General features: G+C 47.8%; 1 protein-coding gene across 3 annotated transcripts; it reads right to left on the minus strand.

Annotated features, from left to right (window-relative positions):
* Positions 1-1,704: 1,704 nt before the first annotated feature.
* LOC136375920 (organic cation/carnitine transporter 2) lies at positions 1,705-27,936 on the minus strand. 3 transcript variants are annotated; one of them, XM_066341684.1, is made up of 10 exons: positions 27,304-27,936; positions 19,896-19,999; positions 13,717-13,890; positions 12,570-12,632; positions 11,333-11,459; positions 9,217-9,317; positions 7,402-7,616; positions 5,884-6,066; positions 4,750-4,885; positions 1,705-4,076 (listed from the first exon to the last, which is right to left on the minus strand). In XM_066341684.1, the coding sequence occupies exons 1-10, from the start codon at positions 27,694-27,696 to the stop codon at positions 3,989-3,991; spliced, it is 1,584 nt and encodes a 527-aa protein (XP_066197781.1). In that variant the 5' UTR covers positions 27,697-27,936; the 3' UTR covers positions 1,705-3,988. The 3 variants fall into 3 exon arrangements, with proteins under 3 accessions (XP_066197781.1, XP_066197782.1, XP_066197780.1); XM_066341683.1 differs by having other exon boundaries at positions 1,706-4,076; positions 12,570-12,741; positions 13,736-13,890; positions 27,304-27,935; XM_066341685.1 differs by lacking the exons at positions 12,570-12,632; positions 13,717-13,890 and having other exon boundaries at positions 27,304-27,935.
* Between the last annotated feature and the right edge of the window lie 58 nt (positions 27,937-27,994).

A 27,994-nucleotide genomic window follows, 5' to 3' on the forward strand; every position in this document is an offset into this window, starting at 1 on the left:
TTTTCAGTAACAGTCATCTTAATGGTTGTGAAGTGGTATCTTACTGTGGTTTTGCTTTGCATTCCCTAATGATCAGCATATTTTTTCATGTGCTTATTGAGTATTTGTATATCATCTTTGGAGAAATGTCTACTCAGTCTTTGGCCCTTTTTAATTTTTTTTGAGTTGTAGGAATTCTTTATATATTGTTAATATTAACTCCTTATTAGATAGTTGCAAATACTGATACTGATGCATGTGTGTAGCAGTCTATCCCTGCCGTCCTCCACACATCCACGAGGAGGCTCTCCTGTGAGACTTCTTCTAGGGTAACAAGTGTCAGGTGCCTGGCTGCTGCCCTCTGGCTATCTCAACAGAGATGTGATGGTCCAACGTCCCTGGTAGCTTCTGGCACTACTGTCCTTTACATTAGGTCCCTTCTTCCCAAGGTGAGACCGTCTGGGGTGGATCTGCCTGAGACTTCAGTGATTTCTGCTGAGAAACATCTGCTTCTGTCATCCTGGGCATCTTTCATCAATCTCATTGGATTTTATGAAGGGCAAATGAGAAAATAGTGTTTTGTATTTTCCAAAGTACTTTTTCTATAGCAATGGCACACAACATTAGGTATTGCTAAGTTAGTATTGGATCGAGCCTCTTTGTTTCAGCCTAAATTGCATTGAGCCTCTTTGTTTCAGCCTAAAAGCCCCTCTAGGGAAAAGAATGAAATGAAACACCCATGGAGAGATGTGTTGTGCTACTTCCCAGCTGACAGAACAGGCCCTCTGCCCCACTCATTCACCATCACTTAGACTCAGTGCTGAGCAGAACAATTCTCTTTGGCAAACATCAGCCCTTCTGGAACTCATGAGTATGTTCAGGGAACTCTGATGGAGACAAAAATTAGTTCCTAAGAATAGGAAAAGATTGAGGTAAACCATTCTTTTTACTATGATGTGGTAGATTGTTAATTGTATTTAAATTCTTTTATCTTTCCTTTCCTTTCCTATTTTTAAGTGAGAGAAGGAGTGATAGTGAGACAGACTCCTGCATGCTTCCCAACCAGGATCTACCTGGCAACCCTCATCTCGGGCCGATGCTCATATCAACAGAGCTATCCTCAGCACCTGAGGCTGATGCTCGGACCAACCAAGCCACTGGCTACAAGAAGGGAAGAGAGAAGAGGGAAAGGGAGGGGTGAAGAAGGGCCACTTCTCATGTGTGCCCTGACTGGGAATCGAACCTGGACATCCATTTGCTGGGCCAGCCCTTTATCCACTGAGCCAGCCAGCTAGCCAAAGCCTGTTAATTGTATTTTAAATCTGAATTGTTTCTCCACCTCCTTTGCTTTACCCTTCTTATTTCTATGGGTATCCTGGCTTCCAATTCTTACAGGTATTAACTGAGCACCTCATTGCTTATCAGCCATTCCTGTGACTATAGGTTATGCATACTTCTCTTCCTGAGGGTGCTCCCTGGTCAGGATAACTTGGTCAGTCATCCCCAAGTCATGGCCCTGATAGAAACAAGCCACACATGAGTCCAGGTGGTGGACAGAGGCCTGGATTTCCAGACACTTGATTCATCCCAGGGAGTAGTGACTTAAGCCACTATAAGATCTCTAAGCACTCAGGTAATTATGATTTTTTGCTCCCAAAGGCCACAAATAACTGGGGTCAGTGACATTGAGAATAAGAAGGAAAACTCAGAGACTCTTTATTCATCAACAGGAGAAAGAGGAGCAGGACTGTAATCCATATTCTGAGCCACTGCATGGTTAGTGATCAGGAACCCAGCACAGGGTCAGGTCTGAGAGTGGAGAAACCAACAATGTTAGAGGCGACGAGCTTCCTTCCTTCCCACCTGAGTTTGATGCTGCTTTTGTTTTGTTACATAACACATCATCACATCTTTTGAGTTATTTATCCAACATTGGAGCTTTTTTACTGCGATCTATCCACATATCCTAGCTCAAACTGCTCTGTGACAAATTATAATATATATGTGCATGCACACCATGTCTCACCCTAGTCCTCTCAGCCCCACCCGCTGCTGTTGCAGTGACCAGTTCATAGCAGCTCTGACCACTGTAGTGCAGTCTGATGGGGCATCACCTCAGGCCTGCCATGGATTACCTACTGCTTTCTAGGGGACAGGACCTGTTGGGACTTATGCGTGTACAACCTGGAAATGTGGGAGCTGACACCTATGGGGTACCTTTGATGCATGAGGGATGGAGGCCGTAGGCCATATATAAATGCTTCCCCCTTTTTACCTATGTGCAGGTACTTTTGAGATATATTTCATAAGGTTCCTCAGACGTTCTGGCTGGATGGAGCCCTTGGTGCTGGTCAACCTGATAATACATCCCTGTGTTGGTTCTTGCTCCTTCCCTGCTTCCTCCCCTTCTCCTTTACTCCTGCTCCCTGGGATGCTGTCCCCAAACACCAATGCAGAAGTGTGGTCTCAGTCTCTGCTTTCAGGGGAACACAGGTTAGGACATTTATGTGACAGGTTGGCTCAGGCCACAGTTAATAGAGTGAAGGCTTCTAGCACATAGAGATGAAATCTTTGCCTTAGAGACTAATCACAAACCTCTGCTAGAATTAGCTCAATGTGAAATTGAGAAAAGTCAAGTGATGGTGTGGTATGGCTCACCAAATTGTGGAAAGAAAGGTTGTGGGCAGGTGCTATTATTAAAAAAATCATTTTATTTATTAAAACATCTTAATTTCCCAAGGCACTTGAGTGTCTTTCCCCTAAATGTGGTTTTTTAACCAGCTTAAGCCTATGCTATTGGAGTACCATGTTAACAATTACAAAAGACAGTAACACTGAACACAAAGGATTTCCCCATGTCACATGACTGAAGTGAGCTACCCTGAAAGACTGTGAACGTGATCGAACTTTCTTCTTTGTAATTTTCTTCCAGAATTAGGTATCACAAAAGGAATCCACACAATGATGTCATTTTGGACACTCAGAGAAGTGCTAGTGGCTACAGTTGGCAAAGCTTTGCACAAGTGACAACTGCAGACCACTGCCAGTGACTCTGGGTTGGAAAAAAAAAGACACAAATGAAGAGGCTAAGGAACCAGTCTTTTCTAAGTCTATTCTGAAGGGCAAATAACTTAAGGAGAAAAAGAAATAATAACAAATAAAAAACAAATAACACACATACAAACAAAACCCACATTATAGTTTGAAAGACACAAATTTGCTGGTCTCTTTTTCACTGATACACTTCCTTCAAACCATACTTCGAAACCACAGTAGCTAAGAGGTTTGATTCACACAGCATGAAAACAAGAATAATAGGTTCAATGATGTATTTGTTATGAGCCTGGACAAGCCCAGTGCTGTGATCAGATGTAAACAAGTCTACTTAGTAGTCACACTGAGTGGTCCAAGAGCTCACAGTCAATGCACTGGCCTGTGTTTGGTACCTGCTCGGTCCCCTTCATGTTAATCACCTGCAGGTTCCCCAGACCTGGGCTCTCCTGTGCTGGGGAAGCAACAATCTCAGTTAATAACCTTTGAAACTGAGAAAGTGTGAGAAACCAAACTCCTTGTGAAATGATTTCTTTTCCTCTAAAGTGCACCATTAGAAGGAAAGGGAAAAAAGATTTGAGGGTTGAGATTTAGACTGCCAGTTTTATCAGGGGGCCTTTTCAGAAGTCTGAAATTAATATGTAAATTTAACAGATGCCTCTCATATTCTTCCAAATCCCACTGGTTCTAGTTAACTTCTTAGGAAGTGTCCCACCCATCACTGTATTAGGACTTCTCCAAAGTTGACTGTCGGCAGCCACAGTGTCACTGGAGGGAGGGGGCGTTCTAGGACCACACACAGTCTCTTGAGTCCAGGTGCCCATCTGCGAGCAAGTCAGACAAAGGGTCAGCAGAGTGATCAGAAAAGACCTTTGTCACTGAAGGGCCTGGCGTTTACACAAACCATTTCTGATGAGACGCAATCTTTCCTTTTCACTTGCTCACTCCCAGGAGGTTGTTAGAAGGCTGTGCTCTTGAGGACTGTGGGGCTGTCTTCACTATCTTTTAACATCCTCGTGTGGCTTGGTGTTTGCCTGTATTTTATTCTATTAAAAACAAGAAAAACAAATGTTAGTAACAACTCTTAAGATGTCCACTAGTCTCTGCCTGACTGGTAGTGATGCAGTGGATAGAGCATTGACCTGGGATGCTGAGGGGCCAGGTTTGAAACCCTGAGGTTGCCGGCTTGAGCATGGGCTCACTGGCTTGAGCAAGGGGTCATTGGCTTGGCTTGAACCTCTTGGTCAAGGCACGTATGAGAAGCAATCAATGAACAATGAAAGTGAAGCAACTCTGAGTTGATGCTTCTCATCTCTCTTCTCCCCTTCTCTCCCTTTCTGTGTCTCTGTCTCTAAAAAAATAAATAAAATAAAATAAAATAAAATAAAATAAAATAAAATAAAATAAAAAGATATCCACTAGTCTCAAACCAAATAAACAAAACCTAGAACTGAGGATAGCTCACTCAAGGGGAAAACCATACAGCAAATTCTGAATGGTTTCTCCTATTCTCTGTACCATCCCAGAGTTCCTGTTGCCATGGAGATGGACATGACGACATGGTGGTCTGTGGCAGATCAGAGAGGAAAGAACATAATATCCTCACCATTTCTAACCCTCTGATGGCTAAACTAGTCCATGGCGTTTGTGAGAGTTTGAGGGGAACTCTCTGCCAGGCCCAGACCCAGTGCATCAACATGGTGAAGAAGGCCTCCTTACCCTTTGACCCTTAGCATCTGTTCAATGGTGTCTGGGAGGGGGGTGCCGAAGCTCTCTGGGAGGAATAAGGTGAGGATGGCTGTCAGGATGGTCAGACTGCCCATTAGAATGTAAGGCAGGAAGCGGTCATAGGCACCTAGGGCAAAGCAGACAGAGCCCCAAGCCGGGGGTACAGTTAGACGCTGTTTCCCTCTATCCCGTTGTGCTCTCTAAAAGGGATCACCCACTCTCTCAGCCTCAGCATGTGCCACAGTCTGAGCTGCCAGATGGGAGTCTGGCATGTAGACAGGTCTCAGATCCCAGTGGCGCCAACATGCCCAGAATTCCAGCAGTGCCTCATGGTGCAGGGGAGGGGAAGGGAGCCATAATGATTACTATTCCTGTTTCCCAATGCTGGGTTTCCACAGAACTCAAGATACCTGTCCAGGGACAAGAATAGCTCCCTCACCCCTCCAGATGTGTTACAACCCATTCGATTTGCCTACAGGCCAAGCAAAAAGGTGTTTCTGCTTGTCAGATCTATGGAGTGTGTTCACCAAGCATTCCGGGTACTCTCAAGGTGGGTGCACCCCTTCCCTGAGATGTGCCAGCGAGGGACGTGCAGGGCACAGCAGCTGTCAGGAGAAAATAACTCTGAGAAAGAGAAACAGTGCTCAGCTACAGCAGATGGCACTTCACACAGGATTAAACCAGTGTGTCACATGCTCCAAGTCACAAAAATTCTCAGTTCATCAGAACTTTTAAACGGACATCTTTCCTTCTTTCTGTTCCTTTAAATTCTGATTCCAAGAAAAGATTTCCCCAATTAAGCACACTGGCTCCCGAAGCCACTCTATAGTTTCTAGGATAGGGGAACTCTGTTCTCCAATGAGGTAGGTAAACCAGGAACAGTACTTCTTACTTTTCTTGCCAATTTCTAGGTAATCTATAGGCTGTTTTCCATTTACAAGTGGGTGCCTCCCCCACAGCACACACCCCTGGACAGAACCTTCTCCAGGCACAGATCCAGTCTCAGATGGATCCCATTTGCTGTGTGTGCTGTTTTCCTGTTACCAAGCCGCCTCCAACTCGTATTAAAGCTCACCAGTGCTTCTGCCCCATCGCTCCTGCGTGCCCTCGGCCCATGGGACTTACCAAGGTAAACGAAGTAGGGAGACAGGATGCTGCCCAGGCGGGATGCCGTGGAGCTCACTCCCACGCCCATGTTTCTGACCACGGTGGGGTACAGCTCAGCTGTGTACACATAGACCATGGAGAAGGCAGCAGTGACTCCAAACTTGCCCACCATCACCAGGACAGTCGACAAATAATACAGGTCTGGAAAAGTAAAGGGAACAAAGTATACTGATCACAAAAATTAGGGGATATTTTATTGCTTCATATTAATTTTGAAATATCCCCTAATTTTGAGCAGTATAGAAGAAGGAACCAACCCAAGGTACATTGCTATTGAGAATCTCATTTTTTTTCCCCCAAAACAAACACATTTTCTCCCTTTTGCGGGGGGCAGTTTCTGTAACTTCCTATTATTGGATAAGGGGTTACAGCCAAGACATCCCTCCAAATTGTTACTTCTGAGGAGGTTGGGACCTATAGCTGTGTGAGGACATGCTCTTCCCCTCAGCCTGACGACCACCAGAGTGAGCCCCTCAACAGCCCCACAAACCTGCTTCTAGCCAGAAGTCATCAAACACACATCTGTCAAGGGGTCAGTTGCGTCTGGAACTAAGGGCTCGTGAGGACTGGGAAGCTTGGTTCTAACCTATTTCAGGCTTTTGTTCTATTCAGACAACAAGTCACAGACCCGCAGATCCCCAGAATGGCCCTCCAACCTGTCCTGCCCATCGTGCTGACGAAGAGATGCTGTGAGGGACTGTGGTTGCCCTGAGCTCAGACATGAACCTGCACACATTTCTGGGCTCCCGCCATGCCACAGTGGGGGCTGTGCCTGTGTCACCAGCCCCAGGGTCCCACAAACGATCCCACAAGCCCCCAAATCCATGGGTACACTGACAACTCTAGGTACCATAGTGAGTCCATCAACTGTTCTATGAATTGTCGAAAATGGCTGTCTCTCTCATCTCTAGGGACACTGTCTATGACTACTCTACAGAAACTGGCTCTCCAAAGCCCTTTCTCATTATTGTAAAGGTGACAATAGCCTGCACTCTATTAAGCCTTGTTTGTTGCCAGTCTTCTCAACTAGAGTGCAAGCTGCAGAGGGGCCTGGGGCTCTGCCTGACCCTTTACTCCAGCACCTCTGGCCCCAAAACCTCAGTGCCCAACAGGCACTCCCTAGCTACTTGCTGAATAAATAAATGCCTCAAGACCATTTTAAAAGTAATGGGGAGGCTATCTTTCCTTCCTCTGATTTTTTAGAGAAAAACAAGTATGCAGAGACTATCCTAGGTAGAGAAAAAACTAACGACCAGCCCCACCTGGTTGCTCTGCTCACTCCCCCCAAGCCAGGCCATGACAAGTGTCTGGTCTCAGGAGACACTAGCTCTTGATTTTTGGGCCAAGAATGAGGCTATGCAGGTGAGCTGTGATGGCATGCTTTTATCTGCCTTATTAATTGGGGGAGACAGCTCCCAATTGTAGAGACTGAGTGACTCAACGAAGACCCTGACCCCAGATGCACATGATCCCTACCTGAGGGCACCAGCTGCACGAAGAGGAGAACGCTGCCACCCAGAAAGAGGGCGGTGGCCATGGAATAGCGCCGGGGCAGGTACTGCAGCAGCAGCCAGGCCAACACGTACGCCGGGACTTCAACCACTGCTGATAGGAAGCAGTTCAAATAGACGTCGCCATGCAAATTTGGAGTGTCAAGGGAGAGCCCGAAATAGCCCACTGAGATGGTCATCCTGAAACCGAGTGCAAGAGAAAGCTTAAAGGGCCACATCCACCTGGGTGCCTCCCAACCGGGACAACTTTTCAAATACAATTATTGCAGGAAGTTCAAAATGATCCCTACAGGAGGACAGCATATGGAACCAAGTCTTATTTCTTAGAACAGAAGGTAACTCCCCCAACCCAGTGTAAACTTGGGGCAGAGCATTTTCAGAGCGTCCCAAAGAGCAAAAGGACTTATACAATTCAGACAGATATATTTTGTTGGGGAAAAAAAACAACACTCCAACTCGAACCTGCCTACTGGCTTTAGAAATTTGAGACTGAAGCTCTCACAAAGCCCACTTCCCAACTCTCTGGACCTTCCCAAAGGCAGCAACTGCAGAGGAGCTGGACTCATTAGTCAAGAAGCAGACTGCAAGTGGGTTGGGATAAGATTGAAGGGATAAGATCAAATAAGGAACAATCAGCAGGTAAAACATTTGGAGAAAGAGCCCAAGCAGACCCTCTGTGGCAACCAGCCAGGAAGAGGCTGGTCAGAGGCAGCTGACCCCAACACCACCATGCTCGTCGAGAGGAGAGGGAGCTCCCAATGGTGGGGCCTCATCATCCCTCATCTATATGCTCCCTGGTGTCCCTGGCCTAGTCCCTGACCCTAGTAGGTATTCTCTCTGGCAGACTGGACCTTTATGGGCTAGACTGGACTCCTCTGTAGGTTGGAAGCACAGCTAGTCCAATCCAGGAACAGGGCACGTACAGAAGCCTGGGAAACCCAGGGCTGCAGGAGTGCGGGGTGAACCCCAGAGCGGTCACTGTCAAGTCTGTGGTACAGACTGTCTGAGACCAGCTACTGGGCATTGCCCTGGGGGACCCTGGGCTATTCTTTGGATATGGGTGACTCATTGTAATCTCTAGGGAACAAAATGGCTGGTTTCCCAAAGACTAGTTGACTCTAGTAGTAAGACTCTGAGGTAAAGTCCACCTTCCTCACCAGAAGGATCAGGTAGTGGCCTCTAATCCCAAGGGTCTGGCCACTGAGCAAATGCTCGTCCGGCACTCAGATGTGTTCCCTCTCTGGGCAACTCAGCTCTCCTCCTAATCCACTTGATGAAATGCCTGTGAGAAAGAACCTGACAAGGACATCCAGGCTGTGGCTCTGCTTCCGGGACAGTGTTCAAACATCATAGGAGAGATCCTGCTTCCACATATATTTCCAGAAAGTACTTAGCATCCTCTGTAACTGAAAGAACATGGTCTCTTCACTTAGAGTCTTCCTGAAGGCTTCACCTGGCTTCCTCTATCACGCCTAAGGCACAGGGGACAGGTACAACCCAACTAGGACCCAGAGTGAGCAAGGATTTGCCACAGGGCCTAGAGGAATCCCCAAAGGTCCCATATTTTCCCAAAAAGCCTTCACTGCAGTTTTTATTTTCCTTTTCTGAGATTCCATCAAGAATTGTGACATGTCCATTTCTCTGATGGCAGGACATATCCCTTTCACTTTATGATGACGTGGGCTTTCAGTTTTGGTCTGGGACACATCTGCCAACAAGAGGAACGGTAGCCACTGCTGAAGGCTCTGCATGGAAGCCTTAGGCAGTCTCACTTACGCACCACAGAATTATGGACATGATGGTGACCATTCGGATATTCCGGGTTCGGAGGAGATCCAGAATGCTGTGGGACTGCTGCTTCTTGGAACTCAGGTCTTGGAGCTGTAGACATGAAATGACAAGAGTATAGGAGGGAAAGAAAGTCAGAGACTCAGAGATCCAATATCAGCCCCCAAACTCTGGCATCTTAGCTTTCTGGTCTCTGAGTTGGAAAGTGATTTATTTCTTTCTTGAAAAGAAGAGTGAGTATAGTGACTGTACCATGGGCAATGGAAGACTTCCCCGACCCTGTCAGTAACAAATTAGTGATCAAGAATGAGGAGGAAAATAGGTGACCAGTCTTTCAGAGGTTGCAGCCAGGCTGGAGGCCCAAGCTGACTGCTCCCTCGGGGCGCTGCCCCATTAGTGGCCACCTTCCTGGGAGACCTCTACGCGTTTCTTCTCAAGGCTGGACCACTGCCCTCACTCAGAGAGAGAAACTGGCTGTGCAGTTTATTGATCTGCTATTTTAAAAGAATGAATGTTTTGAGTCTTCATACCATGTAGTTACTGGTCTACTTCCAAAAACAAAAAAACATTTCAGATAGAAAAACAGGAAAATTGACCTTAGCTTCACCCAGAGTAACTTCCTCTGAAATTCGGCACAGCCAAGGACATTAATAAACCACACGTCTAAACACACTGATGTTTCTTTCTTAAGCAAACCCAGCTTTGGAGCTTGTTTTTCCCGAGTTAGCAGTTCAACAAAAGGTCAACTTTGGACTTAATGGATCCCCTGAAATAGCCTCATTTCCTCAAGGGTGCCAGTGGGACTTAGGGTTTACCCAGACTGACCCCTCACTGAAAAACTCTCTCTGCCACCTACTCTTGCCCGACCTCTGCACCAGAGCCCTTTCCACTCCACTGGGAGGGAGTGGCTGCAAGGCTACCACTTAGCTGTGAGCCAGGCCAGGCTGGCGGCTTCTCTGCTGCGTGTCAGTGGTCTCTCTTTCCCAAGCCCCACGCCTGCATCTCGAGTCCCAAGTGTCTCTAACATGCCTTCCACACACATGACTGCCGGTGACTATTCTCACAGCCAGTCCCCTTTCTTCCTGTCAGATCAGACACACATTTCAGACTGCAGCAGCCAGCAATGACATTGTCTGACCTCTCACTGTCACAAGACTGAAGAGAGCTTCCTTCTGCAGAGGGTGGAGAGTTGGAGAGAATAGGAGAAGCAATGCCCAGAACAAGGCGGAGCTTGGAGGTCGCTCATGGCGTGAGAACAGGGTTTGCAAGGAGGGCTGGGATGGGGCAAAGGGTCTGACATGAAAAAGGACCTCGCTGCAAGATCATGCAACCACTATCCACTAGTGGTGGAAGGAGACAGAACACTTCTAACTGCAAATCTGTGTTTGCTTCAGACTTTATGTACTGCATTTTTTTACAATGAGAAACTACCTAATAGCAATTTCCAAAAATGTCAAATTCATGAAAGGCCCATTACTCATAAAAAATGCTTATTATTAAAAGTAATGGCCCTGGTCGGTTGGCTCAGCAGATAGAGCATCAGCTTGGCATATGGACATCTTGGGTTCAATTCCTGGTCAGGACACACAGGAGAAGCGACCATCTGCTTCTTTCCCCCTCCCTCATCCCCTCTTGCAGCCAGTAGCTTGACTGGTTCAAGTGCTGGCCCTGGACACAGAGGATGGCTTGGTTGGTCCCAGCATGTCAGCCTCAGGTGCTAAAAATAGCTCAGCTGATTGAGCATTGGCCCCAGATGAGAGTTGCTGGGTGGATCCTGGTCAAGACACATTGAGAGTCTGTCTTACTATCTCCTCTCTTCTTACTTAAAAAACAGTAAATAAAAAAAAAAAAAAAGTAATGGCAAAACTATATGATTGCCTAGAAGTGTATAAAGTAGAAAAACCTAAAATCCACAGAAAAGATGAAGAGATTCAGGCAATTGCACCTTTTCCTCAGCTTCTGAAATGTAACAGGGCCTGCCGGGGGCGGCTGGGGCTCAGGGGGAGAGAACTGGGCTCCTGTACAAATGGAGGGCTTCTAGCCTTTGTAGTGCTGCCCTCAAATCATGGTCACCAAGACCCTCCCAATGGCTCCCATGCAGTGCTTACCTCACTTGGTTCAAAAATGGTCGAGGGCACGACAATCCCATTGATTTCAGCAGCCCTGTGGATGATCACCTCCGCCTCTTTAAATCGTCCCTGAGAGAGGAGCCATCGGGGGGACTCGGGGATGAACCTGAAGGACAAGAAGCAATCTCACTGAGGCAGTCCTGCCAGCAGACCAGCTGTGGCATGAGTGGAGGTGGGAAATAGGATCTCAGAGCCAGAGCAGAGGTGGGCCGAACCACACCCAGTAATGCTCTGAAGTGTGTGCTTTTGAATATACTGGAGTGCACAAAATTTGGATGGGACTGCTCACCAGGATGGGAGCCACCTCCATTTCTGAGGAGCGGTGGTGCCACCTGCTGGACACTGAGGAAACCTGGCAGGACGGACTCCTGAAGCCTGGCTTCTGCAGCGGGCTCAGCCCAGCCCAGGTCCTTGCCCACTTGTACTCCCTGCTCATCTCTGGCATCTACAGAAGTTTCCACACTAGCCTCAAGTTTTCCCTCATCCCCACCAGATTCTCTACCTGTACAATTGACTTGTCAGACTCTCTACCTGTACTTATCAAGGCACCTGGTGCTTTGAGATTATGTGGCTCTTCTCTACCTCACCAGGTGGCCACTGTCCTGTGGTGGTGACCAGGACCCATGCTGTGCTCTGCATCCTCTCCCACTATGCTCTGAATGTTTGCTGTGCCATGTGGGGCAGTGCTCTTACCACCCCACCTGCAAGGGGCGATGCCGCCTCAGGCCCTCTGCTGTACCCCCTCCCTTGGTAAGGACTGGTCTTCTCTGGCCGGCCCAACTCCTGCGTCGGAGCTGGCTGCCTCTGTGGAGCCACCTGGAAACTCCCACTTCCATTGCCCTTTCTCTCCTCCCAGTGCCCGTGTCATGAGGCCTTGGTGGTAACACAGCCAGAAGCGGGGCCCATGCGGCCTTGTTCTGCTGTCTGGTAACTTCCTGGAGGTCATGGAGGACCCCATCCAATCGCAGAAACTGCTTCTTCCTCTCCCTAATTCAGATCAACCCAGCACAGGGCTGAGGACAAAGCTCCTGATGTCCTGAGATTTTGTTTTGTCTTTTGAGTGTGGAGAAAACATTCTAAAACAACTTATAAATAATGTATGCTTCCCGTCTCTGGGAGCTCAAATAGGGATTTGTGGGTTACTGCTGCCCCCTAGTGAAGACCAGGCAGAAGATACCCTGTTGGTGGTCACCCTTGGGCACAGGGCCACACTCACCACCAGAGCGCTGCGCACAGCAGCCCCGGCACCGTCAGCGCCAGCAGCAGCATCCGCCAGTCTCTGATGAAGTAAGCAAACAGTGGCAGCAGCATGTAGCCAACTGCATAAAATATGCACACTCCTAACGTAGAGAATATAATACGCACTGACTTGCCAAGAATTTCTGTTCCTGTTCAAAACAAGGGAGGAGTCACGTTAGGATTTTATTTACTTCTTTATTAATCTTCTCTCGTATAATTGTCAACATAAAGACAAAAAAGCAGCCAGAATAACCTCTAAGTTTTCTAAGCCCTTGTGAGGCATGGAATTCTGAACCCAGCCCAGTCCGACCATCCGCCAGGAGTGCCTCATTGTGGCCCCTCAGGCCCCTCACTGACACGTCTCATGAAAATTTTATCACTTCCTGAAGCCCTATGTAAAGATGCCACATTAGGGCTCAAAATTTAATCCCCACACGAATAAAAACTGATTAAAGGAGAAATCATTACTAAGGCTATGCACACTGACTTTTATCCTTTAAGGAAAAAGTATTCTGTTAAATGTGAAGAGAAGAAAATAATCCTTTCAACAATAATACCCAAGGAACCCAAGACCAGTAGCTAGAATTAGACTGCTCCAAATAGTAAGGCCGGTCACTTTTCAGTGAGAACAGGCAAAGCTCTGAATGGTGAACTCTGAATGAAAACCCAGAGGTCACACGACTAAAGCCCACTACTCTTAATTCCTTCTTGCCAGTCGATCTCACTGGCCACAATGTTTTGCAGAAGAGGCAGTTTACTTCCTTGGCTCTTGTTCCTCATGTCATACCTTCCTTTCTCCTTGGCCAGCTCAGCCCTGGGCAGAAAAAGTGGCAGGCCCCTTTTTCTTTGATGGAGGATCTTGGGTGAGCGCTAGTAAAATGGCCTTCAAGTACTAACAAGACCAAGGTGCCACATCTTGGAGGCCAGGAAAGAACTAGAATGCAGCAGTTAGGCTACTGTGCTTCTGGGGACCCAAGGCTGGGTAACTGGTAGGCTCAGTTTCTCTGGGTCCTCCAAGAAGCTCTCGTCAGTGATGCTAGAGACCACTTCCCCTTGAGGGGCATCACAGCTGTCTCTAGAAAGTGGTGGTAAGATGATGGGGAAACACGGTTCAAGTACTCAACTCCAACTTGATGGTCATACCCAGGACAAATGCTGCAACATAGTTGGAGATCTGGCCCATGCCTACAAGGACAAACAGCAGAGCAAACATCTCGAAGTTCCTGGAGAAGATCTGCAGGAAGCTGAAGCCTGTCTGCATGCCCATGGTCACAAATAGCACGTTCTTCCGACCAAACCTGGGAAGGAAAGGGGAGTGGCAGAACCAGCTGGGAGAAGGCGGATGGGCTCCACCAAGAGGGGCTTTCCCCAGGACCATTCAGGGAGGGGTCATGGACCGTGCTGCCAGAGAACCTGGTGCACAGACAGTGCCAGACTGCCGGCCCCTATGCTGCTATCCACCTTGCACTCCCCACCTCAGGACTAATATGCAGCCTGGGCACCAGAGTGGCCCAAAAGGCAGTGCCACAATTATGATAATAATTGCAAAGGATTGCAACACATTTATTATGCTTAAATCCATACATTCTTAATGCATTTAAAAAAAGAAGTCGTTTACTTTGCAGGGTGATGGAGAAAAAATTCAGTATAAATGAAAACTGGTAAATAAAGGGAAAGAAACATTTGTCTTGACTTTCCTATGTAAACTCTTTGAATAGTATCCAATCATAGATGAAGGGAAGCATTTTATAAAAGTATTCCAACTATTAAATGAAAAACAAGTGATCAAATTAGAATATCACTATTTTACAACCCCCAATCAAATGAACAGATATGGGCATTATGTTTTAACGACTGTTCACATCATAAAAAAAGACAACTAAACATTGTGAGACTCCTATAGTCTTTCTAAAAGGACTGAACCTGAATCATATCAAGTCTCTAGATCTAGCTGCCAATCTGCAAGAAATAGAAAAGAGGAATATACTGACTGCACCATATTATGCAATCAGCCAAAACCAGTCTGGGAAATTGTAGAGGTGGAACAGCCCAGGGTTCTTTGGAGGGAGAGTCTCTAGATTGAAGTGATTATTACAAATGTCAGGCTAGTGGTTAGTAATGAGGGAAGGACACATGGACAGGGCCCCTTGGTGGCCAGCAAAGTTCTATTTCTTAATTTGGTGGAAGTTATGAAGTTCTTTCCCTGAAATAATTCACCAAGCCACATATATGTTCTGTGTAGTTTTCTGTATCTGTGTGTTCACTTTAAAATTAAAAAAAATAATTTTTTTTCAGCAAGAGAGAGAGAAAGAGAAACAGGAAGGGAGAGAGATGAGAAGCATCAACATATAGTTGTGTTACTTTAGTTGTTCATTGATTGCTTCTCATACGTGCCTTGACCAGGGAGGTCAAGGTGAACCAGTGATGCCTTGCTCAAGCCAGCAGCCTTGGGCTTCAAGCCAGTGATCTTTGGTTAAGCCAATGACCATGGGATCATGTCTATGATCCCACATGCAAGCCAGGTGAGCCTGCACTCAAGCCAGTGACCTCAGGGTTTCCACCTGGGACTTCAGTGTCCCAGGCTGACACTCAATCCACTCTGCTACCACTGGTCAGGCTGGTTTGTTTGGTTTTATTTATTTATTTATTTATTTTAAATTTAATTTATTGTGTTTACATAGATTGTGTCACCCTGAATGTATCTCCCCTCCCCACTATTCCCCTCAACATCTCCCTTGCCCCCTTCCCATTATCGCCCTCCCCCCTTCCCTTCAGGTTTATCCCATCCTACCATCCCCTTTCCCTCTGTCCTCTTTTCCTCTGGTCTCTTTGATCTCTCCTCTGTCTCAATTCCATTCCTCAGTTCACATTGTTCCTTGGATTCCTCAAATGAGTGAGGTCATATGATATTTTTCTCTTTCTGCCTGGCTTATTTCACTCAACATAATAGTTTCCAGCTCCATCCATGTTGTTGCAAAAGGTAGTATTTCCTTCTTTTTCATGGCCCCATAGTACTACATTGTATATGTAATACAGCTTTTTAATCTACTCATCCACTGACGGACACTTGGGCTGTTTCCAGATCTTTGCTATTGTGAACAATGCTGCAATAAACATGGGGGTGCATTTCTTTTTTTGAGTCAGTGATATGGTGTTGTTGGGATATATTCCTAAAAGTGGGATGACTGGGTCAAAAGGCAGTTCCATTTTTAATTTTTTGAGGAATCTCCATACTGTTTTCCACAGTGGCTGCACCAGTGAAATAAAAGACAGGATAAACAAATGGGACTATATCAAACTAAAAAGCTTTTGTACAGCTAAAGACAATAAGAACAGAATAAAAAGACAAACCACACAATGGGAGAACATATTCGACAATATGTCTGATAAGGGGTTAATAACCAAAATTTATAAAGAACTTGTAAAACTCAACATCAGGAAGACAGACAATCCAATCAAAACATGGGCAAAAGAAATGAATAGACACTTCTCCAAAGAGGACATACAGATGGCCAATAGGCATATGAAAAAATGTTCAACATCAGTAATCATTAGAGAAATGCAAATTAAAACCACAATGAGATATCACCTCACACCAGTCAGAATGGTGCTCATCAACAAAACAATACACGATAGGTGCTGGCGAGGATGTGGAGAAAGGGGAACCCTCCTGCACTGCTGGTGGGAATGCAGACTGGTTTGTTTGGTTTTAAAGACAGTGCCCAACTGGGGAGGATTAAGTCACCCTGATGGGTTCATTCAACCCATCAGATTCAGCTTGAATTTGGCCAAGGCAGGCTGACACCTATTTTCATTCAATGAATGCTTATTTGAACATCTATTATATACTAGGCAGTAGGGATATATCCGAACAAAAAAGGATGCTGTTTCTGCCCTTGAAGGTGGTAACATAGACAGTAATCACATTTTAATCAAACAGCTACATTACTGACTACACAGGTGACACACTAAGACAAGCACACTGAAGGAGCAGTTCCCAGGCCCATGAGGACACAACAAAGGAACCTACGCTGGCCTGGGAATGCAGGAATTGAGGGAAGGTCTCCCTGATGATGGGACACTGAGATGAGGCCCAAAAGGAAAGTATTTGTTGACAATGAGGAGTAGGGATTGGGACCAAGCTTCCAATGCTATTCATAGGACAGCGGGAAGACCAACATTAATCACATGTGTACACCTTCCATTCAGTAACTTCGGAAGGTTGCTTGGAAGGAATGGCACATGGAACCAGTTAATGTAAATCAGGGACCCTGAGTTAGCCTGTAGGGTCAAGAAAGAGCCTGGGGTTGGGGTGAAGAATGCCTCAGACAGAGAAGCACATACAACTGTGGTTGGAAGGGGCATGACAAACACAAGGGGCCAGTGTAGCTGGAGCCAGCTCTTCACCAGGAGACTGCAGAGGTGAGCAGGGGCCATGCTGCAGAGGCCTTGCAGTCATGTTAAAGACACTGGTGCTTCTACTTACTGCAACGGTGTTGCTTTGTTGTTGTGGGTTTTTTTTTTGGGGGGGGGGGGGTTGGGTCTGCTGGCATCTAGTAGGCAGAAGCCAGAGATGTTTTAGACATCCTAAAATGCCCAGGATAGCTCCCCACCCCAACAAAGAATTCTCTGGCTCAAGATATCAATAGTGTCAAGGTGGGGAAACCCTAGCCTAGAAGACTTTGTCCCCTCTACCCTCGCCAGTGTTTCTTGTTACAGAGCACCTACATGCCAGTCCCTTATGGTATGCAGAGCCAGAACCTCTACCCTTGCCTTCCCTGCCTGGAATGGTGGGGAAGAGAATGACCTAGGAATCCCTGACATAGCAGCAGTCCCTTGGCAGTCTGGGGTCAGAGCCAGAAACACTCACTTTTAAGTGAGTCAACAAAACACCAAACACATGCATGCCTACAAACCAGGAGTTAACAGTCTACTTCCAGGTGTGCCTCTCATAAGTCATGCATAGCAAGGTAACTCAATGTCAGATAAAAGGCTTTGACAACCCAGGACTATTTTAGAGTTCTTGAATTTCAGCCTCATCCACACTGTCAGACTGAAGGCTAACCCTCTGTCCCATATACAAAGTTACTCCTGGTATCCTAGGCAACAAGTTAAGGTGATGAATTTTTTGCTCTTAGGTAATCTGTTTGACTAAGTTTTAAACTGGCTTACTTAGAGGTAACGAGAAAAACTGTCCCACAGAGCCCTGTGCCCCCCATCGGGTGCAGACAAGCCTGAGGAGTGGCGCTGGAGCTGGCAGCGGGGGCTGTCATATACTGGACTCACGAGTCATACTTAAAAGAAGTCTGCTGACAAAAAGTTTTAAAGTTTTAAAAAACACTGTCAAGGACTTCTGAAGACTAATGTAGTCTTTAACATAGCCCTTAATTTTGTTTGTTTCCTTGGGAATCCAAACACTTTCCTCAGGTGATCAGGGTGGTACAGGCTAATCAGGGTCTTAGGCTAGCCCACAAAGACCTACCTAACCCGTGACACAGCTAGCCCAGAAAAATGCACAAAACAGAGGAGCAAGCCTCTCTGGGCCCAAACCCTAGCTCTGCCACTTGCTGGCTGTGTGATACTGGGCAAGTCATTTACCTCCCCTGGGTTTCATTCTCCTCTTCTGTAACATGAGAATACTAACACTTCCTGCTTCATAGGATTATGAAGTTACTATTATTTAATTTGTACAGTGCTTATAAGAGTGTCTGGCACATATTAGGTGTCATGTGTTTGTTAAATAAATATCAGTAGTCAGCTGAGGCTTGCTGCTAGGTTGAGGATCTGGGGGAGCACAGCCTTTCCCTCAAAGGAGCGAGTGTCTATGGCTCACCTGGAATCACCAATTGGTGATCATGGCCTACTTTTTTTTTTTTCTTTGTATTTTTCTGAAGTTGGAAATGGGGAGGCAGTCAGACAGACTCCCACATGCACCCGACCAGGATCCATCCGACATGCCCACTAGGGGGCGATGCTCCGCCCATCTGGGCCGTTGCTCTGTTGCATCTAGAACCATTCTAGCACCTGAGGCAGAGGCCATAGAGCCATCCTCAGCGCCCAGGCCAACTTTGCTCCAATGGAGCCTTGGCTGCGGGAGGGGAAGAGAGAGACAGAGAGGAAGGAGAGGGGGAGGGGTGGAGAAGCAGATGGGCGCTTCTCCTGTGTGCCCTGGCCGGGAATCAAACCCGGGACTCCTGCACGCCAGGCCAATACTCTACCACTGAGCCAACTGGCCAGGGCCCATGGCCTACTTTTAATGCTCACTGGTGACTATAGGAATTTGTCCCTTTTTTTAATCACTAGATGATACTCTAGAAAAGGCAACTCTAGTGAGAAATGCGCGTATTTCTCATGAGGAAAGGCTTCTCAGGTAAGAACAATAATCCATAGATGTAAACATGCCAAAACATCACCTGAACGTGTGCTACAGGATAGAGTGGCTTTGTTCTTATGTAGTGTGACATTCCCATCCTGAACTTCTCTATTAGAGACCCCAGCCAGCTGGGACAGCACACTGGGTGACACGGGCAGCCAAGGACCTTTCTGAAAGCACTCTTCTTGCATGGGTTTCTCCGACAGACCCTGAAGCTCTGGGCTAGGGAGGTAACAATATAACAGACCCTCTGAGAGCTCCACAGACACTCAACTACTCTCCAGAAAAATGCTCACATACAATCTCTAAAATTTTGCCAATAATTTCAAGAGTATATGAACTCCCTACGTCATGAATGGACTGTGAGTTAACAGCCTTGGAATTCCATAAAGAACCTGCTTATGGGTGAAAATAGCACACTTCCTGCTTGCTGTGAAGTGAATGCCATAGTCACAGGCCTCCTAGCGAAGGGGCATCAGTGCTGTGGACACGAGTTTTGCCTATCACGCCACTGCTGGCTACTGAGATTTCCTCTAACCTTGCAGAGAGAGCAGTGGCTTTGGGAATACAGAGATAAGTGGTATATCTTAAAATCTACAACACAATGTATGTGGTGTCCATCTCACCCATGTGTGGGAACATGGAAGAGTTACACTCACCTAGGGAGGGCCAGCCAGGCTGGTATGGAAGTGAATCATGGCATATTCCCTGGTCAAATTTGGTTGATTCAGCATGGATACACTCCGCTCAGGTTGTTTTGTTCAGCAAGAGTTAGGGAGAAGGTTGTAGCTCTCTTTACTACAAACTGGGCTTCCCTTAGGCTCTGGGCTGAATGAACACTACCATTTGAAGTCACGGGCCAGGCACATACATACTCCCTGGGCAGTGATGGGGTCCCCTGCAACTGCAGGAGACAGACATCTACCTTACCTGTCTGAGAGCTGCCCCGAGATGAAGGAGCCCACCAGCACTCCCACGAAAAACAAGGAGACCGTGAGCGGGGCCTTCCAGTCATCTTCACACACCAGGTTCCACTGTAAGAAGAGCAAAGGGATGCATCACTCACTTCTTTTAAAAATGTTTTAAATTTAAGCTTTCTTGGAATATGAAATCAGAACATCCTGCATCCCTGCACTCTGGTTTGTTTAGGCAGCAATAGCTGATCCGGGCAGCAAGGCAGGGAGTGGGCTCCCCTCACAGGGAGACTGGGCTCCCTCCCTGTCCTGTTTTTTCATAGCTTTTAGCCCCCAGTGTTTCATTTTTAATTTGAGGAAAAGAGAGGCAGGAACTAAGTACTCTGCCCATGCTCCCATCCAGAAGGCAAGGCCTCTCATGGGCAGTCTGAAGAATCTGGGCAGAGCCCTGGGCTGTGGAATTCAGGTCATTGGCAGGACGGCACAAGAATGGGTCTGGAGCAGGGCTCTAAGGGTCAAGGCATTCAGCAAGGAACCGAGACCAGAGGGCCTGAGATGTGGCATCTGGATCTGTCCCAGCTCTGCGCAAGCCCCCGCCCTGGGCCATTGGCTTCTGGGTCCTTCTGGTGATGTTTAGAGCTAGGATCCCTGACACTCCATTAACACGTGGCCTGACTGCAGCCAGACCTCTGAGCTGGGAGTCAAGAAACTGGGTTTAGCTTCTATTCTATTGTTAACTGGTTAACCAACTTCAGACAAGGTCTCCTCACTGTGCCTTAATTTCTTCATTTGTAAAACACAAATTGGTGCAGGGAGTAGGCTATACAGATTGAGTTTCCTAGCACCCAAAGTGTAGTTTCATGTACGGTTATTATAAAAAGGTCTACAGGCTTGGGGAAGCAGCTGAACACCCAGATGTGAGGTCACTCAAGCCTAATAAGGAGCCAAAAGGAGAAAGAAAGACCAAACAGGAAGCTTGGTGGTTCCCAGAAAAATGTTTTCCAGAGCACAGAGATGGTGTTCTGCAAGACCCAAGAAGGCCACCCACCAGGGAAGTCAGACCCCTGCTTGCCTGGCGCCAGGCTGCTGGCCAGCCCTCCATGGAGTCTGCAGGCTCTGCAGTAACAGAGAAGCAGGGGACATGTGTGACTCTCAGGCACAAAGCACCTCTTCCAGGCCAAGTGACAGAGGGGAGCAAGTCTCCTTCTGTGCTTGCTGGGTATGTGTGCACACAGCCTCTGGGCGCCTTACCTCAGTGGGGAGAGCAGCCCTCAGGTTGAATGACAATCCTACACCCTGGCCACACAGCTGACTCTCCACTCTGGGCTTTTAGATGGGCTAAGAAAAGGGTGGTATTCTCACCCTGGGAAAGAATTGGGTGTCTCCAATTCCTACATCCAGTGGAAGTCCAGTCAAGCAGAAGGCCAGAATTTCAAGCATTATGGCCTGAATGCTCCAGCTATGGCCGCCTTCCCTCCGCGGCAGCCTCAGGCAGACAGGGCTGCTAGAGTCAGGATGGGAGCGGCAGGGGAGTCAGAGCTGAGGGCCTGGTGATGGGTGCTGGTCTCTGGATATTAGGCAGAGTGTTATGCAGAGCTTCATGGGCCAGATCATGGCACTGCTGCTTTGAATGCAAAGGGAGGTATTCCCAACTTAGCACACATTACTCTTGTAGCAATGGAGATGAAAAAAATGAATAAAGATTTGAGTAGCTGTTTCTCAACAAGTTTCTCATGAAGACTGGGCACTAATACAGCTAAGCTAGACTAGAAAAATATAAGGGCTTCCGCAGTGAGTTCTGGGGGGACAGTCCCCCCAGCCCTTGTCAGGTCTCCCAGTATAAGCTTTCAGAGAAATCTGGGCTGGCGAGGAGCCAAGGTAACTAGTGCTCATCTTGGGACAGGTCCCCAGCTTACGTCTCCAGCTCCAGCAGCTTCACTAATGCCACTTGGTCCAACCTGTTCTTACTCTGGGCAAGCGTGTAACTCCCTGGAGTAATTGGGCTCTCTATCCACCATAGACAATTCTGTTTTCTTTTTAATTTTTAAAATTTATTGATTTTTTTTAGAAAAAGAAGGGAGGGAGAGGGGGAGAGAGAGACACACAGAGAAACATCAATTTGTTGTTCCATTTATTTATGCATTCATTGGTTAATTCTTTTATGTGCCCTGACTGGTGATCGAACCCATAACCTTGATGTATCAGGACGATGCTCCAAACAACTGAGCTGCCTAGCCAGGATCACCACTGACAATTCTTGACCATTCTCGGGGCCTGGCTTTGGATCGTCCAAAAGCAAGCATGAGTTAATACTTCCTACTAGCCACAGGGGGGGCTGTGTATAGGGTTGGGAAAGGTCTCAAAAAATAAACACGCACGGATTAGGTTCCACCTAGCCAACCTGTCCACTTACCTGTCAATCACCAAATAGATTGCAGTGCGCTCTAGGACTGAGCTTGAATTATCCTTAGGAGGGGTGGGATGAGAAGCCTGTAGAATGCAGGCTATGTACCCCGGGTTTGTTGTATTTACAAAGGAATCTAGGGTTCCTGCATTGAGTTCCTAGCTCCAGACTAAAGCATAACACTAAAGCAGCTCATCAATGCCTCCACCTGGTACAGTGAATGGGTTGGGCTGGCTGAGGATAACAGGTATCAAAGCTAGAACTAATGTGTGGGTTTAAGATTCACGTCATGCTTGACCAGGTGGTGGTGCAGCGGATAGAACATTGTAATGGACACAGAGGATCCAGGTTCAAAACCCCAAGGTCGCCAGTTTGAGCACGGGCTCATCCGGTTTGAGTACAGACTCGCCAGCTTGAGTGTGGGATCATGGACATGACCCCATGGTCGCTGGCTTGAAGCCCAAGGTCCCTGGCTTGAGCCCAAGGTTGCTGGCTCAAGCAAAGGGTTATTTGCTCTGCTGGACCCCCCCACCTCCATCAAGGCACATATGAGAAAGTAATCAATGAACAACTAAGGTGCCGCAACAAAGAACTGACGCTTCTCATCTCTCTCCCTTCCTGTCTGCTCCTCTAGCTGTCTCTCTCTCTGTCTCTGTTACAAAAAAAAAAAAAAGATTCAGGTCATGAGTCTAGGCATCATGACCCCTCAGTTTGGTGAGCTGTGAAAGGGGGATTCTGAGGACTCAACCTGAAAAAATCTGGACATGATTCTAGCATGATTCTAGACTTTTTCCTTCGAAGAAATGTGCCTTTCATATCCATGAAAGTTTTTCATATTGTACATTTTAGCTATGTGCAGTTTATTTGATGTCATTTATACCTCAATATATGATAGTTGTTAAACAATTTTTTAAAAAATTATTTAAATGAAGGGAGGAGAGACAGAGAGACAGACTCCTGCATGCGCCCTGACCAGAATCCACCCTGTGACCCCCATCTGGGACTGATGCTCTGCTCATCTGGGGCTCAAGCTTGCAACCAAGCTATTTTTAGTGCCTGAGGCGGAGGCTCCACAGAGCCATCCTCAGCGCCTGGGACCAACGTGTTTGAATCCAGCAAGCCATGGCTGTGGGACCGGAAGATAGAAGAGAAAGAGAGAGAGAGAGAGAGAGAGAAGGGGGAGGTGGAAAGAAGCAGGCAGTCGCGTCTTCCGTGTGCCCCAACTGGGAATTGAACCCAGGACTTACACACGCTGAATTAACACTCTGCCATTGAGCCAACTGGCCACGCCTATTAAAGTTTTTAAGAGAGAGCAGTGTGTCTTTTGTATGTAGTACACAGTTGGTGCTGTTTCTTGGTTATGGTAAGTAGGGAGATGATGTTTCCTGGAACTGTATGTTCTTACCTGTGACTTGGCTGGAAGGGAAAAGAGATAAGATCAGTGCCCATAAGGCAGAAACTCTTCTGTAAGACATATCTAGCCTGACCGCCTCAATAGACAAGTAAACTGGTAGGCACCACTTGTTACTGAAGGCCGTGTATTCCTGCTGCAATTAAGGGCAGGTCCTTGCCCCAAAGGCTGTCAGGGCAAGGAGAAGAAGTACCTGCTACCACATCCTCTACAATGTCTGGCAGTGCCCTGTACAGGTGAGGCTCAGTAGCTGTTTGGTATATAAGTGAGTGAAGAGATGGACAAAAAAGGGCTGTGAACCTTCAACAACACAGGATGCTTCGGGCTTGGGCTTTGGGCTTGGCTGCCCAAAGCCCAGATGAACCCTGAACTTCGATCTCTAGAACAGATTTTCTTCCATTCCTCAGCCCCTTCTCTGTGTCAACCAGTTGAACTTTGACCCAGGGTGTAAGGCTCTCAGCTAGCTAGAGAGGAGCCAAATCTAGTTTTGGTGCCAGATGGGTCTGCTAGGACTGCACGTGCACAGGGGCCTTGCTACAACTGTGTGTGCACAGGGCCCTTGTAACAACTGTATGTGCACAGGGGCCTTGCTATGACTGTGTGTGCATGGGGCCTCAGAGACCCAGCAAGGGGTTTCTCTGGCCGGCCATGAGGTGCAAAGGCAGGGATAAGGGTCTGCATTCCCCTTAAGTTAGACAAGTCAGCAAGGACATAGCAGTGAGGTACAAGCTCCATGTCTGCCCTGATTCTCCACCCCAGAGTCAGCCCAGCCCCACCTCCCCAGCTGATGTAGCCTTTCTTCAGGTGATGTGGGCTAGCAGGTGACAGTGGGGACTCTCCTATCTTACAAGACTATCTATGTACGATATGGGCTGATAGAAAAGCTAGTTCAGAGAAAGAGGCTTTCTAGGACAACAGAGAATGAGTCAGAGTCCTGCCAAGGCTAAGCCAGGGGGCTTCTGGGAAGCAGAGACAGGCAGGGGGTAAGGGGACAAAGAGGACTGCCAGACCTTAGCTGAAGAGACTCCAACTCATGGGTACCAGAGCTGGAAGTTTCTAAAGGAACTTTTCTGGCTGCAGGTTGGGCTTTGGAGACACCAAAAAGTCAGTGGCCCAGGAAGCCTGAGAAATCACCCAGGTTGCCAGAGGAGGGGGCAGTCCTTACTCAAGAAGCACTCAGGGATAGGAGCAGTATAGCAAGGTGGGTGCTGATTCCCCAATACCAGGGATGACTGAGAGGCCAGAGAAGGGGCCAGCAGAGAAGCACGTGTTCCTGAAATGTGGGAGAACAACCTCTTTCATTTCATAAACAGTGTTGTCTTCTGTCTGCCAGTCCCAATGCTTTGTTATAGATCCACACAGGTGCAAGCCCCAGTCCGTGGGGTGAGAGATTACATTTCCTTTAAAATATTTCAGTCAATGCTTTTCAACCACCTTCAAGTTTCCTTTCTATGAATGAAATGGTTCTCGCTTCTTTAGTTTTCAAACTTTTGAAAAGATTTCTTAAATTATTCATTAAACCATTCAACAAGAATTTTCCTGATTACCCACCCTCTGTATCCAGCATCACATTAGGACCTGCAGGAGATGCAAAGATGTCAATCTACCACCAACTCCAGCACTTACATGTACACACTTTAATTTCAACAAAGGCAAAAATCAAACAGGAGATCTGAGGTTTTCATCTTCTGTTGAAAAACATGACTAGAAATTCAATACCAGTGTTCTTATAACACCCTTACATGTGATGTGTGACAGAGGGCAGGCCTGGGGACACTCAGCAGGCGCAGGCCTAGCTGTAGTGATTAGCACACCAAGTCTATATTGAAAGAAAACAGGCCTTCAAAAAATGGAGTCGGAATGTTAATGTAACAGCTTCTAACAGTGACTGTTCACCTGAAGGAATGAGCAGCCCTGAATGTTAAATCAGGCATTCCAGCATCCCCAAAGGCCTAAGTAAGGTATTAATTTGGCCTCCCAGCAAAGACTGACAACCTGTCAGTAGGTAAAAGGGCACACAGCTCTTACGAAACTGCTAAGACAGTGAAATAAATAGGCTAAGTATAAAAATGGAAAAGCTGACATTGGCAGCAACACAGCTCAAGGACCCTTCTGGCACAGTCAGCCTTGGGGAGCTCATCAGTGTCACCACCACTGTCAGCTGAGGGCAGGATGACAGCAGCAAGGCAAGAGCAAATAACTAGAGTAAGGTGAAGGATCCTAGGAGTCAGGGTAAAATCCAGAGATGCCATGAGCTTCTTCTGAATTCTTCCTTCCACAGGCAACTAGAAGTAAAATTTGTAGGGACGCCTGTGTTATGGAGTATAGCTTCCCTCTGTGGTCTCTGCCTGCAACTAGAGGGACAGTCTCTGCCTTCACAACTCTTACGGGCTTCTTGGATGGTGACGGACTTCTTGTGAGGCTAGGAATGAGGAACTGTGATGAGGGGAAGTTCTGATTCTCTGTGTACTCTTGGATCACAAAGCACAGCCAGCAACCTCTATTCAGTGCCTCTTTTGTCAACACCTCAGGATACCAGAATGATGTCACTAGCTGTGAGTTCCCAGTGGGGTTCCCCTTCAGCCCCCTCCCTCTTAACTCTGCCCTACTTCTAGGTTGTTTCTTGCTGTTCCAGACTTTGCATCTGCTGAGCTGACTATCCCAGACTCACCCAAAGGCATCCTATTCCAGGAAGCCTCCTCTAATCTGCAAATCCCTGGTCCTGATACTCAGTGAACCTGGATGCCCTAATGCCTAGCAAGCAGGTCTCTTTCACTGCCCTGCCTGCTTAGTTCTGCTTGGACTCCAGGGACTTAATGCCAGTGTCTGATTAAGATGCAAAGTACATCCACACTCATTCATTAACATCATGTCATACATCCAGCTCTAAATGACTAGGGGATCACCATAGGATTGACAAAGCCATCCAAAACAAAAATCCAAGGGGCTGGGGAATGAGAAAGCCTTTTCCCTACTGACTATGAACTAAGGTTGTGTGCTTTAGCTATAACATTTCAAGACAACAAGTCACCCTGAATGCATCTTCAGATGCATGAATCCTCTAACAGGTTAATAACTAATCAGGAGCAGAGTAAATAATTCCTTACATGACGTGATCAGACTGTCATTTTGCGGTGAGGGTGGGTGGGGAAGGAGTAACTGGAAAAAGGAGCAGAAATCAGTTTTAAACACACACTTCCCTTAACTTTTAAAGTTTAGTAAAGAAGTATTTCCCTTCTCTCTGAACAAGTTCCAAGAAGCATCTGTAAGAAAAATGGTGACAGTCCCTTGGCCTAAGCCCTGGTTCTGCTCCTCAACACTCGCCGACAACAAGAGGAAGTCTTTGACAACGCAGGGCCTTCATGGCTCCCTCTCCAAGATGACCATCAGGATAGATGGCCAGCTTGATACCCTGCGGTAAGAGGGCATCTCTGGTTTCGAGCCATCTGTATGTTGAATGGATGACCATCACCTGTGTGCAGTGTGTTGGAGGAATGGGAGTGACAATAATAGCATGCACCTTGCGCGGGGCGGAGTGCGTGAGTTCCAAGACTGCGAAGATCCTCCCCACACCCCGGTCCTAGGCACCGGCGCAGGACTGGTACCCACCTCGGTCACGATGGTGGACAGGTAGACGTCCTGGCTGAACTCCCAGCCATCCAGGCAGCCCTCCTGCTCCACCTGCTCCAGGTCTACGTCGCGCCCCGGCTCCAGCCCGAGCGCCGAGAAGTTGGCGATCGCCGCGAGCCGGTAGCGCCGGCAGCTGTGAGGCACCTCGCGGCCGTCCTGCAGCCGCAGCGGGACACTGTGGTTGCGCCAGGCGCTGCTCAGGTTCGCGGTGTCCGGCACCCGGCAGCGGTGCTCCGGGGTCCCCGCCAGGAACACGGCCGATAGGCCGTTGAAGCCGTTGGGGATGATGCTGGCGCTGAGCAGAAAGAAGATGAGGCGCTGGAAAGGCCCCCACTCGCCCAGGAAGGCGGTCACCTCGTCGTAGTCCCGCATGCCACCCTCGGGACCGTGGCGCGCGGCGCGGGGTCGTGGGACGCGGCGGCGCGCTCAGGTGGGGCGCGGAGGGCGTGTGCGCGTGTACACCGGACGTCCACCGCGCGGCCGAGCGAGGGACGGACCGGTGCCGGCCGCCGACCGTTCAGGCTCTGAGCTCCCGCCGCTGTGACGGCCCCGCGCAGCCCCGACCTCACATTGAGTGCGAGGACGTAGAGGGTTCTGGGCTTGGCGGCAAGGCCCGCCCCTAGGCCGCAGTGCGGCGCTGGCGGGGGCGGGGCTGGGCGGCGCGTGACGG

Source organism: Saccopteryx leptura, chromosome 6 (genome assembly GCF_036850995.1).
Source record: "Saccopteryx leptura isolate mSacLep1 chromosome 6, mSacLep1_pri_phased_curated, whole genome shotgun sequence".
NCBI lineage: Eukaryota > Metazoa > Chordata > Mammalia > Chiroptera > Emballonuridae > Saccopteryx > Saccopteryx leptura.

Coding starts and splice junctions, on each gene's coding strand:
- LOC136375920 (XM_066341683.1), bottom strand. CDS start 27,696: ATGCGGGACTACGACGAGGTGACCGCCTTCCTGGGCGAGTGGGGGCCT. Junction 7,617..9,216: donor ATCATGTCCATAATTCTGTG/GTGCGTAAGTGA, acceptor ACTCGGTTTCAG/GATGACCATCTCAGTGGGCT. Junction 6,067..7,401: donor CGTGCAGCTGGTGCCCTCAG/GTAGGGATCATG, acceptor TTACTTTTCCAG/ACCTGTATTATTTGTCGACT.